Raw genomic sequence first — 15,808 nt, 5'->3', positions numbered from 1 at the left:
GAACCTGCTCACTTAAATCCTTTTTCTCCTCCTGTTTTTAATATGTTTACAGTTTATTTAATTCACTTCAAGTGTCCATGCTAAGTTCAAAGAACTAACTGCATCAGACTCAAATCATTTATATCCTTTTCCTACTTGTTATTTAAACACTGATATTAAAATTTTTTAAATTATTTTACTTATCAAGTCAAAGCTATTAATATTTGATGTATCTCCAATCATTTAACCTGTTTCATAAACAATATAAAGCACCATATATATAAATCCATCACATTCTCTCCATACAGTTCTCCTTTAAATTCACAAAGTGAAAACTCTAATTCAAAAACTACAAGAAAACTACAAATTTAATAAACAGATTAACTTACTGAAAAAATCTGTAAAGACCTTTAACCAATCCATTCTGAACAAAAATCCCCTGTTCTCTCGTTAGTTTGTTAACACAGCTCAGGATAATTCGCAGTGAACTTCCTGGTTCTGCAACACTGATACTCCCCACGCCCAATCCATGTGACTTGGCCCACACTCAGGCAATAGAAAGTTTTCCTGAGGCTTCTCTCTTTCCAAAACATTCTTCCCCTGAACTCTGACAGAACCTATAAAACACGTATATTGTGATGCCCACAAATATAACCTTACTATTCAGATTTGTGGGAAGACATTCAGAAGTCTTTCTGAAACCTTGTAAATGTTACTAAAAGTAATTAAAGTATGTGGGCCGAGTGACTGGATGCAGAATGTCCTGCTTGAGCAGTGGAGGAGCTAAGGGTGCTGGGCGTGGAGACCATGGGGGCATAGGCTACCGTAGAAACAGAATATTGACCCTCTCTGGGGGCACAGCCCTTCTTACTTGCACACCTCATATCACCCTGTTTGGCCCTGGAGGATGGCTGGTTAGCCAGAGACGGGTAAGATTCCTCAGGGGAGGAACAACCTAAGACAGGCGCAGTCGCAGAGGGGCCAACAGGGGTGGGGCACAGACCCCTAATCCTTCTGAGAGAGGTCTCCTGCCCCCAGGGCTGCTTTGCTCTCCACGCCCAGCTCAAATCTGCACCCTGCTCAGATCCACATCTGCTCAAATCGAACCCAGGAGGCAAACAAAGATCATTGCCCCAGTCATGTGAGGCCTTCGTGCGTTTATTTCAAAGATAGCCTTGTTTATGGGACTAAACTGGAAGCATTAGACCCTTAGGCTATGCCAAGAACTCAATAAAAGCAACGTGGGATCAATCAGCAAGGCTCTTGATCCTAGAGGTCTTGAGTCCCCCGGTCCCATCTTTCTCTTAAATCTGTGTCTGTGTTTTCTTTAAGCTTGCGGCACCCGTCAACTCACCTCGAGTCGCCGAGCTGGTCTCGGCACAGATTTATTTTGGAAGAAGCTTTAAAGCGTGTATTTTTATTCAATGGTTGAAAATATATTCATTTATTTATTCATCCTTTCCTTTGTCTTCTCCTTTTCTTTCTTAACCCTCAAACAATGTCTCCATCACCACAATCAATCATTGTGAAAAAAATCCATTAGTTACATGGGACATTTAAGTTACCAAAAAGGGATTCAGAAATTCTGAGAAAGGAAAGAAGGCCATTGATGCAAAAACTGGATTTATATCATTATACAGGGTAACTATAGATCACTACCTTAAAACAGAATGTTTCCAAGTATAGTACTCTGGAATAGATAGCAATAACTGTAATACAGTAATAAAATTAACAGCGATAGCCCAGAACTTAAATAGATATACAGTCTTGCTAAAATTGTCTCAATCATATCAGAAAATAGTATGGAAGGTTTCCCAGGAGTATTAACAAATAATAAAAACTGTATCTAATAAGCCTTTTAAAATTAATATGCAGTCATATCTAAAACTGGGATGTTTTTCCCCTGTGCTTTAGGATGTTAGTTTTTTCACTATCTTTTGTTAATTACTGTCACATCTGCAAGTCTCAGGATACCACTACCCTTTTTAAAAGGAACATAAAAGTTTATCTATGTGTGGCCCTAGACCTTCTGTGCCTTTATCATTATGAGGCATACTTTCTTGATAGAAGTTACCTTAATTTTCCCTAATACACCTAATTAACATGCTTTAAATAAATGTCCAGTATTTACAAAATCAGAAGTATTCTTGGTTCCAACTTTGGTCTCTTCAGCTATTTAAGGACAATCTCTTTCTGACTGTCTTCATTCATAAGTGGATTGCCTTCCATTTAAAAACTAATACCGGGCTTCCTAAGTGGCGCAGTGGTTAAGAATCTGCCTGCCAATGCAGGGGAAACAGGTTCGATCCCTGCTCCAGGAAGATCCCACATGCCATGGAGCAACTAAGCCTGTGTGCCACAACTATTGAGCCTGTGCTTTAGAGCCCGTGAGCCACAACTATTGAGCCCATGTGCTGCAACTACTGAAGCCCACATGCCTAGAGACCGTGCTCCGCAACAAGAGAAGCCACAGCAATGAGGAGCCTGCTCACCACAACAGAGTAGCCCCCACTCACCGCAACTAAAGAAAGCCCACATACGGCAAAAAAAGACCCAACACAACCAACAAAATAAATTAATTAATTAATTAATTAATTAATTTAAAAACTAATATTAAGGGACTTCCCTAGTGGCACAGTGGTTGGGTCTCTGCACTCCCAATGCAGGCAACCTGGGTTCGTTCCCTGGTAAGGAAATTAGATCCCACATGCATGCTGCAACTAAGAATTTGCAAGCCACAACTAAGGAGCCTGCCTGCCACAACTAAGACCCGGTGCAACCAAATAAAATTAAATATAAATAAATAAATAAAAAATAAAAAACTAATAATCAAAACTAATAATAATGAAAAATCTTTAAACCTCAAAAAAAGTAAGCCTAGTTAAAGCAGGTAAGTATCATGGTGAAAATTCAGATTAATAACTTCATTTATTAAATGACTTTTAGAATAGAATAACAATACTGCTGAATAAAAAATAAAAATATAAAGCAGTCAATAATATTCTATATTCATCAATCATGCCACATTACTCTCAAACTATTTTTTTTCAAGGAGAAATTTTACTTTTTCTTCTACATATATACATACATATAACAGCATGCTTGCCTGAATACCTGAGGGATATTCTGTCCCTCCCAATTCCTTCCTGTCATCCAAGGAGAATTAAAAAAAAAAAAAAGAGAGTGAGAGAGAGCAATTAGTCCTCATCTGCACATATTTCCTTCCTATCACAGCTTGGCCAAGCCCAATGTGAAGTAGGTTCCCCTATCTCTGGCCCTAAGAGAGGGCCAGTTAAAACAAACAAGCTTTACAGTTAGGGGAAGAAAGAAGAGGAAAAAAGGGAAAATGAGAAAGAGATAAGCTTTGTAGATGCTAATATACAGTAATGATCCACAATTTAAAATTCTTTTATCAAATACAAGGATAAAATGGTTTGTTTTTAAAAGCAAAGTTCAAAATGTAAGCCACGAGATGTAAAATACAGCAATGTATCCTGTAAAATAAGTTGCCTTAATGACAAGGAGGATATTCTGCATCTCGCTCATTTATCCCCATCTCAATTAGACATGGAATCTGTCTAAACTCCAACAGGCAATCATGGTTCAAGGAGTCCCTGCTAGAAGATTCAGTCAGTTTCACTGTCAGCCTCACTCTGGCTTGACTCTTGAACTCTGGCCAGATCCACCAACTAGATTTACAGAAACTGACCTTCACTGGTCTCCCTGAACACACCTGACTTGAATACACCTGCTATGAGCCAAACTTACCTTGCCTAGCTGAAATCCCAGCCCTAGGATGTTCTAGTCCTTTCTGCCCACTGCTGCCAAAATTCAGTACAAAGAACCAAGCTCTATCATTCATTTAAAAGAAAGTATTGTCATTCTTGTTTTAATATAAAAATAACTCACCTAAGGTATCCTTTAGGTTTTTTACAATAGATGCTTTCCGAGCACTGTTTTTCCTTTCCACGTAGTTAGAAGGCACAAAACCCGTTTTATTCATGGAATTTCGAACTCGCCACCAGGACTTAGAATCATCCAGAAGCCACAATCTCTCATTCTTCTTGATGTCCAGCTCTTGTTCTTGTTGGGCCACATAATCAAATTTGGCCACTACCACCACTTCTTCTGCCATTTTTCAGCAGCTTATACACTGTAACCACACAGAAAATACTTTATATGAGGTTTAACTAGTAGTAGTCTACATGCTCTTTAAAGGAAACATACTTCAGAACCAAAGAGCACTGAATGATTGAAAATAAAAATCTGAAAAAAAATTAAAATACCATGCATGTACTAATCAATATAAAACTGGTGTAGCTATATTAATATCACACAAAAGGACTTAAAGGCAAAACTATTACTAGTGATAAGGAAGTTCACTACATTAAAGGCTTTATTCAATATATATAACAGCTAAACTTATATGTACCTATTAATATAACTCTAAAATAGATTGATAAGGAAAAATTGACAAGGAAAAAATGACAAATCCATTGTCACAGAGGACAACTTTGAACATATTTAGCTCAGTAATAAATTAAGGAGACAAAAAATTAGTAAGGCTAAAGAAGTGACATCATAATCATTAAGTTTGATGTAATAAACATATACAAATATAACTTCCAAATAGAAGAATACAAACAGAACATATACAAAAATTGATCAAATGCCAGGCCATAAAAAAGTCTCTACATTTTTCATGTACTTGGCATCCTACAATCATATTCTCTGACAACTATAACAAAAAAACAGCTTTCTAAGAACCTTATATATGAATATTTAGAAACTTCTAAAAACTCATGAGTCAGAGAAGGAATTATAATAGAATTTTGATAATACTTATAAGTAAAATTAAAGACTATACAGCTAACTTTGTGGGATGTAGCAAAAGGAGTATATAAAAAGGAGATTCGTAGTTGTAAATAGTTACATCAGAAAAATAAGAAAAGTTGAAAATAAATTAATGAACTGATCATCTGTCTTCAGTTAGAAAAGAACAGGGACTTCCCTGGTGGTACAGTGGTTAAGAATCTGCCTGCCAATGCAGGGGACATGGGCTCGATCTCTGGTCCAGGAGGATCCCACATGCTGCGGAGCAACAAAACCCGTGTGCCACAACTACTGAGCCTGCACTCTAGGACCCACGTGCCGCAAGTACCAAGCCCATGTGCCTAGAGCTCGTGCTCTGAAACAAGAGATGCCACCACAGTGAGAGGCCCATGCACCACAACAAAGAGTAGCCCCCCGCTCTCCACAGCTAGAGAAAGCCCATGTGCAGCAACAAAGACCCAATGCAGCCAAAACTAACTAGCTAAATAAATAATACATCTTTTAAAAAAAGAAAATAAGAACATAAAGTAGATAAAAGGAAATAATACAAATAAAAGCAGAATTTAATGAAACAAACTGAAGATATAGAAGAAAGGCTCAACAAAACAAAAGGTAGTTCTTTGTCATGACTAAAAAATGGACATAGTTCTGGCAAGACTAATCAATGAAAAAAGGAAAAGAGAGCCCAGAAATAAACCCACACACCTATGCCCAATTAATCTTCATCAAAGGAGGCAAGACTATACAATGGAGAAAAGACAATCTCTTCAGCAAGTGGTGTTGGGAAAGCTGGACAGCCACATGTAAATCAATGAAGTTAGAACACTCCCTCGCACCATACACAAAATAAACTCAAAATGGCTTAAAGACTTAAATATAAGACACGACACCATAAAACTTAGAAGAGAATATAGGCAAGACATTCTCTGACATAAATCGTACCAATATTTTCTTAGGTCAGTCTGAGACAACAGAAATAAAAGCAAATATAAACAAATAGGACCTAATCAAACTTACAAGCTTTTGTACAATAAAGGAAACCACAAACAAAATGAAAAGATAGCCTATGAACTGGGAGAAAATATTTGCAAATAATGTGACTGACAAGGGCTTAATTTCCAAAATATACATACAACTCGATAACAAAAAACCAAACAACCCAATCGAAAAATGGGCAGAAGACCTAAATAGACGTTTATCTAAAGAAGACATATAGATGGCCAACAGGCACATGAAAAGATGCTCAACATCACTAACTATTAGAAAAATGCAAATCAAAACTACAATGAGGTTACCTCACACTGGTCAAAATGGCAATCATGAAAAAGTCTACAAATAACAAATGGTTGAAAGGGTGTGGAGAAAAGGGAACCCTCTTATACTGGGAATGTAAGCTGGTGCAGCCACTATGAAAAACAGTAAGGAGGTTCCTCAAAAAACTAAAAACAGAGTTGCCATATGATCCTGCAATTCTGGTCCTGGGCATGTATCTGGACAAAACTATAATTCAAAAAGATATATGTACCCCAATGTTCACTGCAGCACTATTTACAACAGCCAAGACATGGAACAACCTAAATATCCATCAACAGAGGAATGGATAAAGAAGATGTGGTACATATATACAATTGGAATACTACTCAGCCATAAAAAAGAATGAAATAATGCCATTTGCAGCAACATGGATGGACCTAGAGACTGTCATACTGAGTGAAGTAAGTCACAAAGAGAAAGACAAATATCATATGAGATCACTTATTAAAATGTGATACAGATGAACTTATCTACAAAACAGACTCACAGAAACAGAGAACAGACTTGTGGTTGCCAAGGGCAGGGGGTGTGGGAGAGATGGAGACTGGGAGTTTGGGATTAGCAGATGCAAACTATTATATACAGCATGGGTAAACAAGGTCCTACTGTAAAGCACAGGGAACTACATTCAATATCCTGTGATAAACCATAATGGAAAAGAAAATGAAAAAGAACATATACATATGTATAACTGAATCACTGTGCTGTACAGTAGAAATTAACACATTTTGTCAATCAACTGTACTTCAATAAAATTTTTTTAAAATGAAAAAAAAAAAGAAAGCATACCCAAATACCAGGAATAAAAAGGTAGTCATAATTATAGATACTACAGACACTCAAAAGACACAGCAATATTAAAAACTTTATCAATAAATCTGAGGAAAAAGCAAAATGTATAAATTTATAGAAAAATTAAAATAACAAAAGTAGTAATGTTGAATTAGTCATTAAGAAATCTTCACATAATGAAAACACCAGGGCCAGATGGTTTCACAGGCAAGTTCTATTAAAATTCAAGGAACAAATAATTTGAATTTATGCAAACTCTTCTAGAACAAAGAAAGGAAATGTTACAAACCTAAGCCACTCCTGAACCTAGATTAGCTCTCTGCTTTCTTCAGAGAGATTATTTTACATAAAGAGCTACCTTGGTTTAACAAGCAAATAAAATCAGCTTCTGGTTTTGGATATTGAATAGCATTCTGCTTTCTCAACAATGAAGCAAGTTCTTCTATGTACTCAGGGAAATGCATTTCAATCTAGAATTCAACAACCCCTAGCATTCAAGTGTAGATACTTTTGGGGGGTTACTGCAAGGCCTTAAAACCTACCACACAGTCTTCTAAGATAATGTAATGACTCAAGTATGTACAGCAGCAAAATTAATAATGCTAAAAAAAAGAGGATGATGTGGTATTCAAGAAATGACGAACAGGGAGAAACCAGAAAAATTAATTTGTATTCTTGCAATTTTTCTGTTTGAAATTACTTGCAAATAAAAAGTTACAACAGGACTTCCCTGTTGGTCCAGTGGCAACAACTCCGTCCCACATGCCATAACTAAGAGTTCGCATGCCACAACGAAGATCCTGTGTGCCACAACTAAGACCCAGCGTGGCCAAACAATAAATATTAAAAAAAAAAAGTTACAACCAAGTCTAAATAATTACTGGTGCATGATGTAAAAGCTTACGAGTGATAAACTGTTTGAGACACTGAAAAGTAGAGATTTTGTCACGGATACTTGGGCACCAACTGATTCCTTCCCTGTGGGAATCTGTCCCCCCACCCCATATCTACACATTTAATAAAATTTAATTCTAGGTCCCAGTGGAATTTATTCTGAAACTTAACAAACTGAATTTTAAATTTATCTAGAAGAGAAAACACAAAACTGGCAAATATTTTGATGAAAAAAAGAATATGAGTTGTTAAAAAAAAAAAAAAGAGTTGGTATAATAGTTGGTAGGCTGTATATCTAGCATTTATTTTCTCTTTTCCTAACAATATCCCAATTGTCCTTCTAGTTGCTACCTCATTGTTTTTATTTTAGCCATGCAACTAGGGGGAATGAATCTAGCTTCAAAGGTGTATTTGGGTTAATAAAAGCCTTCCCTGCATATTAGAATCACCTATGGAGCTTTTAAAAAAATACGGGAGCTTGGGCCCCTACTTCAGAGATTCTAATCAGTGTGGATTGTCACTCTGGCATTATTATTTTTAAAAAGTCATCCAAGTGATTCTAATTTATAGGCAGGACTGAGAACTCATCTAAGCCAGTCATGACAATCTCTCCCTTGCTAGGTTTGTCCACATTAACCCACTTAAGGCCAATGGGATGCAAGGAAAACTATGCTAGTAACTTCAAGGAAATGATGACTAGCTCCTGAGAGACGCAGTAAAAGACTGTCTCTGTATTCTGTCGTGGACAGATGTGAGGCCCACAGCCATCTTGTCACCAGCTGGAGAATGAAGCCGACAAACAAGTGAAAGGAGAGCTGCTGGGAAACAGAGCCAGACCCACAGCTGTTAAAACAGGTACTAAAAACTGCTTCCCAAACCTCCAGTTCCTCAAGCTAATGTATTTCTTTATTACATTAAGACAGTTTCAGTTGGGTTTTGCTCTTTTCAGCTGAAAGTTCCCACTATAGGCAAACATACCCTAGCGATATCAAAACGCACTAAAATAGTAAGGCAATTTAAAAGAATATGATATTGGTACAGAATATCAAACAGACCAGCAGAATATAGATTAAGGTCTAGAAACAGATACAACTACATATGAATGGCTTTAGAAGCCCTTTTCTCTAATATTCTGGCTGTGAGTTCTAATTTAGGTCCTTTTGAAGTAGATGGAGTACTTCAAAGCACTTAATACAAAATGAATTTTTGTATCTATTTTCCCCCTAAACATTTATAGTGGTCTCACCCAGGCCTAATTCACAAGCAAGTAATTTTTTTAAGTGACTTCCTCTTATAAGTCTTTCCAAAGCAATCAACTTGGTTTTCACAAAAGTAATTTTCTTTCAGCACTATTTTTGTTAATTTATGTAATATACAAGATTATAGTAAGAAGCATACCTGAAAGAAATAATACATCTAACTCTTGGTAAGCAAATTCAACTCAACTGGTGAAAGTAAAAATATGTCAAGGGTATCAAGTTGTATGTTACATAACAGAAATAGAGGGGTTTAGTCAGTTAATTAGACAAATCAGCTAACTTCTACTTATGTGTCTATAAATATGCAAACATATGAGAATTTCATATATAACGGGTGGCACTTCAAGTCACTGAAGAAGAATGAGTTACTCAATAACTGACACTAGGACTACTATTTATTTGGGAAAAAACAGTGTCCCACCTCACACTATACACCAAAGTAAATTAAACAGACAACTCTAACTTCCAGAAAGACAGTGTCGTTTTACTTTTCTCTCTCTCTCCACCTAAGTAGAACTAAAAACCCTGGACATTATATATGAAGCAAACAATAGAAAACTCTAAAAACTAAAGAGAAGGCAAATCAGCTTGGAAACTCAGGACCCAAGTACCAACATAGTTGTGAATAACCTAGGTTTTCTTTTTGCCTGGTATATCCAAGATTTCAAGATGAAGATCGGCAATCTAAACACACCAACAGGCACAGAAAAGACAACAAAAACAACAAAACCAAGTGCTCTCCAGACAACGGATCAAAAAAGGGACAGCCTAGCAAGACAGAAAACTTTTAGACAATAAACACTATTCCAGCCAAACACTATAGAAAAAACCGGCCCCACCCATACCAGCAAAAGCCAAGAAGGAAACCTAAATCTTCTACCCTGAGAGGCTATAATGGAGCACTCCAACATCTCTGCCTTGTGGTGTAAGTAAAGACCAACTAAGGAGCTGGGACTTTTATTAACCATCAGCCAATCAGCAAGGATGTAAAAGAAATCAGTAATACATTCGAGCAACAGGGTTTAACCAACATTTATGTAATATTCCAATAAACAACAGCAAAATATACATGCTTTTCAAGTGCCCATGGAACAAATACCAAGATAGACCATATCCTGGGCCATAAAATAAACCTCAACAAATTTAAAATAACTGAAATTTAACAGTGTACTCTCATTGCAATAGGATCAAACTAGAACTCCATAATAGAAAGATAACAGAAAAACCTCCAAATATTTGGAACATACTTCTAAATAATCCATGGGTCAAAGAAGTCTCAAGGAAAGTTCATTTACACTAAGTGAAAATGAAAATACAATCTATCGAAATTTGTGCGACACAAGATCAACCTGCAAAAATCAACTGTATTTCTATATACTAGAAATGAACACATGGGACACCAAAATTAAAAGCAATACTATTTATAATAAAAGGAAAAAAATGAAAAGTGCTAATCTAATAAAACACAAAGAGGGTTATATGTTGAAAACTACAAATGCAGATGAAAGAAATCAAAGATCTAAATAAAAGTGTTTATGGAATGGAAGATTCAATACACAGTAAAGGTGTTAAATTTTTCCAAATTCATATACAGGTGGTGTAATTCTTATTAAAATCCCAGCAAAAACTGTTTCTATATACAGACATTCTTATTCTATAATTTTTATGGAAAGTCAAAATAACTAGAATAGCTAAAACAATTTTTAAAAGTTAGAATAAGGTGGGGAAAAACTTATGTAAGCTACGGTAAGCCAAAACTGTATGGTGTCTGCAAAGGGACAGATACATACATCAAGGGAATGGAACAGAAAACCCAGAAATAGAGCCACACAAATATGCCCAACTGAACTTTGACAAAGGTGCAAAAGGTAATTCAGTGGAGGAAAAATAGCTTTCTCAACAAATGTTGCAAGAGCTAATGGACACCAAAATAGGCAAACAAAAAAAATGTACACTGACCTAACCTCATACCTTATACAAACACTAACTCAAAATGGATGACAATCTTAAATATACAACTATGAAACTTTTAGAAAAATATATGGAAGAAAATCTTCACACTACAGAGCTCAGCAGAGTTCTTAAACGTGACACTGAAAGTAAGATCCATAAAAGGAAAAACTCAACAGTAGAAAAACAACTCCAATCAGAAAACAAGCAAAAGACATAGAGACATTAACTGAAGAAGCTGTAGAGATGGCAAACAAGCACATGAAAAGATGCTCACCATCATTAGCTACTAAGAAAATGCATATTAAAACCACACTGAGCCATCACTACATACCTATCAGAATGAAAATAGAAGAGTAACAATACCAAATGTTGACAAGGATATGTTGAAACTGAATCACTCATACTTTGCTGATGAGAATTTTAAATGGTACAGACCCCTGGAAAACAGTTTGGCAGTTTCTTGTAAAACTAAATATGCAACCACCATACAAGTGGACAGCTGTATTCCTGAGCATTTATCCCAGAGACATGAAGATTTATATTCATGCTAAAAACTTTTACATGAATGTTTACAGCAACTTTATTTGTAAAGTCAAAAACTGTAAAACACCCAGATGTCCTTCAACAGGCAAATGATTAAACAAACTGGGGCATAGCCTTACCATGTAACACTACTTAGCAATAAAAAGGAAAAATGATTGATATATGCAATAACCTGGAAGTTTCTCCAGGGAATTATGCTGAATGGGAAAAAAAAGAGCCAATCCCGAAAATTAAACACTATATAATTCCATTTACCTGACATTCTTGAAATGACAAAATTGCAGAAACGGTGAACAGATTAATGGTTGCCTGGGGTTATGGATGGGGTGGGAAGGAAATGTGTGGTTATAAAAGGGCAGCAAGAGGGATTCTTTATTTTTTTTTTTTGGCTGTGTTGAGTCTTTGTTGCTACCCGTGGGCTTTCTCCAGTTGTGGCAAGAGGGGACTACTCTTTGTTATGGTACGTGGGCTTCTCATTGCAGTGGCTTCTCTTGTGGAGCATGGGCTCTAGGCGCATGGTCTTCAGTAGTTGCAGCACACAGGTTCAGTAGTTGTGGCACGTGGGCCCTAGAGCTCTCAGGCTTCAGTAGTTGTGGGGCACGGGCTCAGCAGTTGTGGCTTGCAGGCTCTAGAGTGAAGGCTCAGTAGTTGTGGCACATGGGTTCAGTTGCTCCACAGCATGTGGGATCTTCCCAGACCAGGGACTGAACCTGTGTCCCCAACATTGGCAGGCGGATTCTTAACCACTGTGCCACCAGGGAAGTCCGAGAGGGATTCTTGTCATAATGGAAATGTTCTGTATCTTGACTATCAATATTTAATCCCGTTTGTTATACTGTAGTATACTTTTGTCCGATGTTACCACAGTACTTCATCATTATAGAAGTATCACAGTTTCTTCAACTATACTTTACTGATGGACAATGGGCTGTTTCCAGTCTTCTGGTATTAAACAGTGCTGCAGTGAACAGTCTCATATACATGTCACTTTTGTTTTCCTGTTTCTGTGCCTTTGGGTTCGAGTCATAGAAGAAAGCTGAGATGAAGCTTAAGGTTTATATAATTTTGTGAATATTGCCAAATTTCCTATCTATTGTCTCTTTATCTTTTTGTATTCTCAACAATATGAGAGTGATTATTTCCTCACAGCCTTGCCAACAAACTATGTTGTCAATTTTTTGGATTTTTGCCAACTGGATTTGTAAAAAATGCTATTCCAGAGTAGTTTTTATTTGTTTCTCTATTACAGTCAGATTGAGCACCTTTCCCAAAACTTAAAGGACATCTGCATTTGTTTTTCTGTGTGGACTACTTGTTCATATCTTTTGACCATTCCCCTACCATGGTGTGGCGTTTTTCAGTTTTTAGAAGCTCTTTATAAAGAATATTTGCCCTTTGTCTTTGGTATAAACTTTTCCTTTTTGTCATTTATCTTTTTAACTTGGTTATCATACTTTTTAAGACCAAAAGTTTTGAAGAACAGCTGTCAAAATTGTAAATGCACATTTCTTTGAACCAGCAATCTACATTCTATGGGCAAAAATGATTCAAGCACCCAAAGTCATTTATGTAAAAATGTTTGCTGCAGCACTGCTTACATGAAAAATTAGGAGTGAAACGTATACCAAGAATCTCTAAATTATAAATACTGGTATGATAAAATGTCCCAAGAAATATTAAGCAAAAAAAAAAAAAGCAAATTCAAAACAATATGCTTATTATGACTGTATTTTGAAAAAAATCCTACTACATATGTTTGTATATGCATTTAAAAGTTCAGGGAGGATACACATCACACTGCACAGTGGTAGCCTCAGTGAGTGGTAAGACTGGTAAGACTTTCATTTCCTACTTCATAGATATGTGTGGTCTGAATATTTTTCAATAGGTACATATTACTTGATTTTTTTAAACGTACTATAAAAAAAGAGAAAACCAACTGAAAGCTAGCTAATAGGAACTGGCATCCAGAACACCAAGTATGAGTGAGGAAACATGCGACAGGTAAGAGGAAAAAAAAGAAATGTAAGAGCAGTAAGTTGATATAAAACTAAATCTGCTTCACAGTAGAATTACACTTAGAATTTAACCAATTACAATCTAAAACAAAAACAAAAAACAAACAAAAAAAACCCCACTTATAATTTAGCTTTACTTTGACGACCATTTATTCAGCTAAGTACCAGATAAAAGAGCTAACTTTAGAGTTCAGATAAGGAAAACTATGCATCTTTAAAAACAAGTAACAAAGTGAAATGACATGTTAACACTATAAGAGGGACAGCAATTGAGGCCAACTGAGAAAACAAAGTAAATGCTTCCCATCTCATGTTTACCCTGGAACAGATGCTCAGTGTAGAATTATGGGTAGTAATATTTGCAGTATTTTAACAACCATTTCTCTCTTGCTCTCTTTTAGCCAAGCTTAGTTCAAATGACATAAATTAAATATGAAGTCACTCCACTGCACTTTGATCCAGCCCAGAGGCCTGGTTGGTAAAGTTTGTCAATTAATAAGTCCATACTCCCCTACAAAGACTTCAGCTCCATGCTTCCAACTACACTAATAATATTTGCACTGGGATGCTCCTGGCCCTCTTCTTTCAGGAACTGGATTCCCATCCTTTTGTGTCTCTGTCCTTGTAGCTAGCACCTGAACCCAGGAGCCTCATAAATCAGTGTCCAACTCCTCCCTGACATCAAGTCTTGGATTTCCTTTATAAAATCTGAACTGCCTATTTTGATCCTCACTGACTGCCTGCCCTGCTCTGATCACGTGAACATCATGGACCTCGGACTTGACATCAATCCGACATAAAGTAGGATTATGTAAAAGTACTCACATCCTACTTGCCTTTATTTCCTGGGCCTATTTCCTGATCCCAGTTTGTTTTTCAAATTCACTTCCAATCTCATTCCTAAACTCATTCCCTACACACACTTACTGAGCATACTTCTGGCATTTTCTGATCTGGTTCCCAAAAGAACAGAACCAAGCTGGAATTAAAGAACTCAATCATTTCAATACATCACTAAATACAGACAATATGAAATTTACTGTTCTAGGGATCTTCATAAATTACACCATTCTTTCTTATTGGAAAGGGATCAACAGACTGAGTTGGAGAACACCTACTGGCTTAAGATGAGAGATTTTTACACCCTCACAAAGGCTGAGAGTTGCTAAAAAAATATGTAACCCTATACCAAGGAATGTTTACTGAACATCTATAATTCAGGTATATCCTAGCATTTCCCTCAAAACAATCCATATACTAACAAGTCAAATGGCTTTTCAACTTTGGAAAATAAGTCGTGGAAACTGCCAGTCAAGTGGGAGTCAAATGCATGGTTCTTTTCACTCCCCCTAGAGTTTAAGTACTTTTGCTTACTGATGACTCTTAAGCAACAGAAGAGGAATATACAAGTTATAAATACATGGAAACCAATTACCTACTAAATCAGCAAAATCTCAAACTACTTGGTTTCAAAACCCCTTTCCATACTTAAAAACTGAAGAGCTTCTTTGTTTATGTCGGTTCTATCTATCAATATTTACCATGTTGGAATTAAAAGTGAGAAAATGTTAAGATTTTTTTTTAATTTTAATTTTATTTATTTATTTATTATTTGGGGGGGGGGGTACACCGAGTTCAATCATCTGTTTTTATACACATATCCCCGTATTCCCTCCCTTCCTTGACTCCCCCGCCACCTCTCCCTTGACTCCCCCCCACCCTCCCCATCCCAGTCCTCTAAGGTATCTTCCATCCTCGAGTTGAATTCCCTTTGGTATACAACAACTTCCCACTGGCTATCTATTTTACAGCTGGTAGTATATATATGTCTGTGCTACTCTCTTGCTTCATATCAGCTTCCCCTTCACCCCCCGCCCCCTCCCAAACCTCGAGTTCTCCAGTCCATTCTCTACATCTGCGTCCTTGTTCTTGTCACTGTGTTCATCAGTACAATTTTTAGATTCCGTATATGTGAGTTAGCATACAATATTTGTCTTTCTCTTTCTGACTTACTTCACTCTGTATGACAGACTCTAGGTCTACCCACCTCATTACATACAGCTCCATCTCATCCCTTTTTATAGCTGAGTAATATTCCATTGTATATATATGCCACATCTTCTTTATCCATTCGTATGTTGATGGGCATTTAGGTTGCTTCCATGTCCTGGCTATTGTAAATAGTGCTGCAATAAACATTATGGTACAAGTTTCTTTTGGGAT

The 15,808-nt window shown here is 36.6% G+C and overlaps 1 protein-coding gene across 6 annotated transcripts in view; it reads right to left on the bottom strand.

Moving 5' to 3' along the window:
* Positions 1–15,808, bottom strand: part of NCK1 (NCK adaptor protein 1) — a 78,411-nt gene that overhangs the window by 16,498 nt on the left and 46,105 nt on the right. For 4 of the 6 annotated variants that reach the window (XM_057740353.1, XM_057740352.1, XM_057740351.1 and 1 more), the window contains one exon: positions 3,889–4,132. In XM_057740353.1, coding sequence (XP_057596336.1) covers positions 3,889–4,114 — 226 coding nt within the window. In that variant the 5' untranslated portion in view covers positions 4,115–4,132. Of the gene's footprint in view, positions 1–368; positions 475–3,888; positions 4,148–15,808 lie in introns of those variants that run through there. The other 2 variants (XM_057740355.1, XM_057740356.1) reach the window with 2 other exon arrangements.

This window comes from Hippopotamus amphibius, chromosome 6 (assembly GCF_030028045.1).
Source record: "Hippopotamus amphibius kiboko isolate mHipAmp2 chromosome 6, mHipAmp2.hap2, whole genome shotgun sequence".
NCBI lineage: Eukaryota > Metazoa > Chordata > Mammalia > Artiodactyla > Hippopotamidae > Hippopotamus > Hippopotamus amphibius.
The sequence above is the reverse complement of the archived record's forward strand: the minus strand, read 5'-3'. Positions and strand labels throughout refer to the sequence as shown.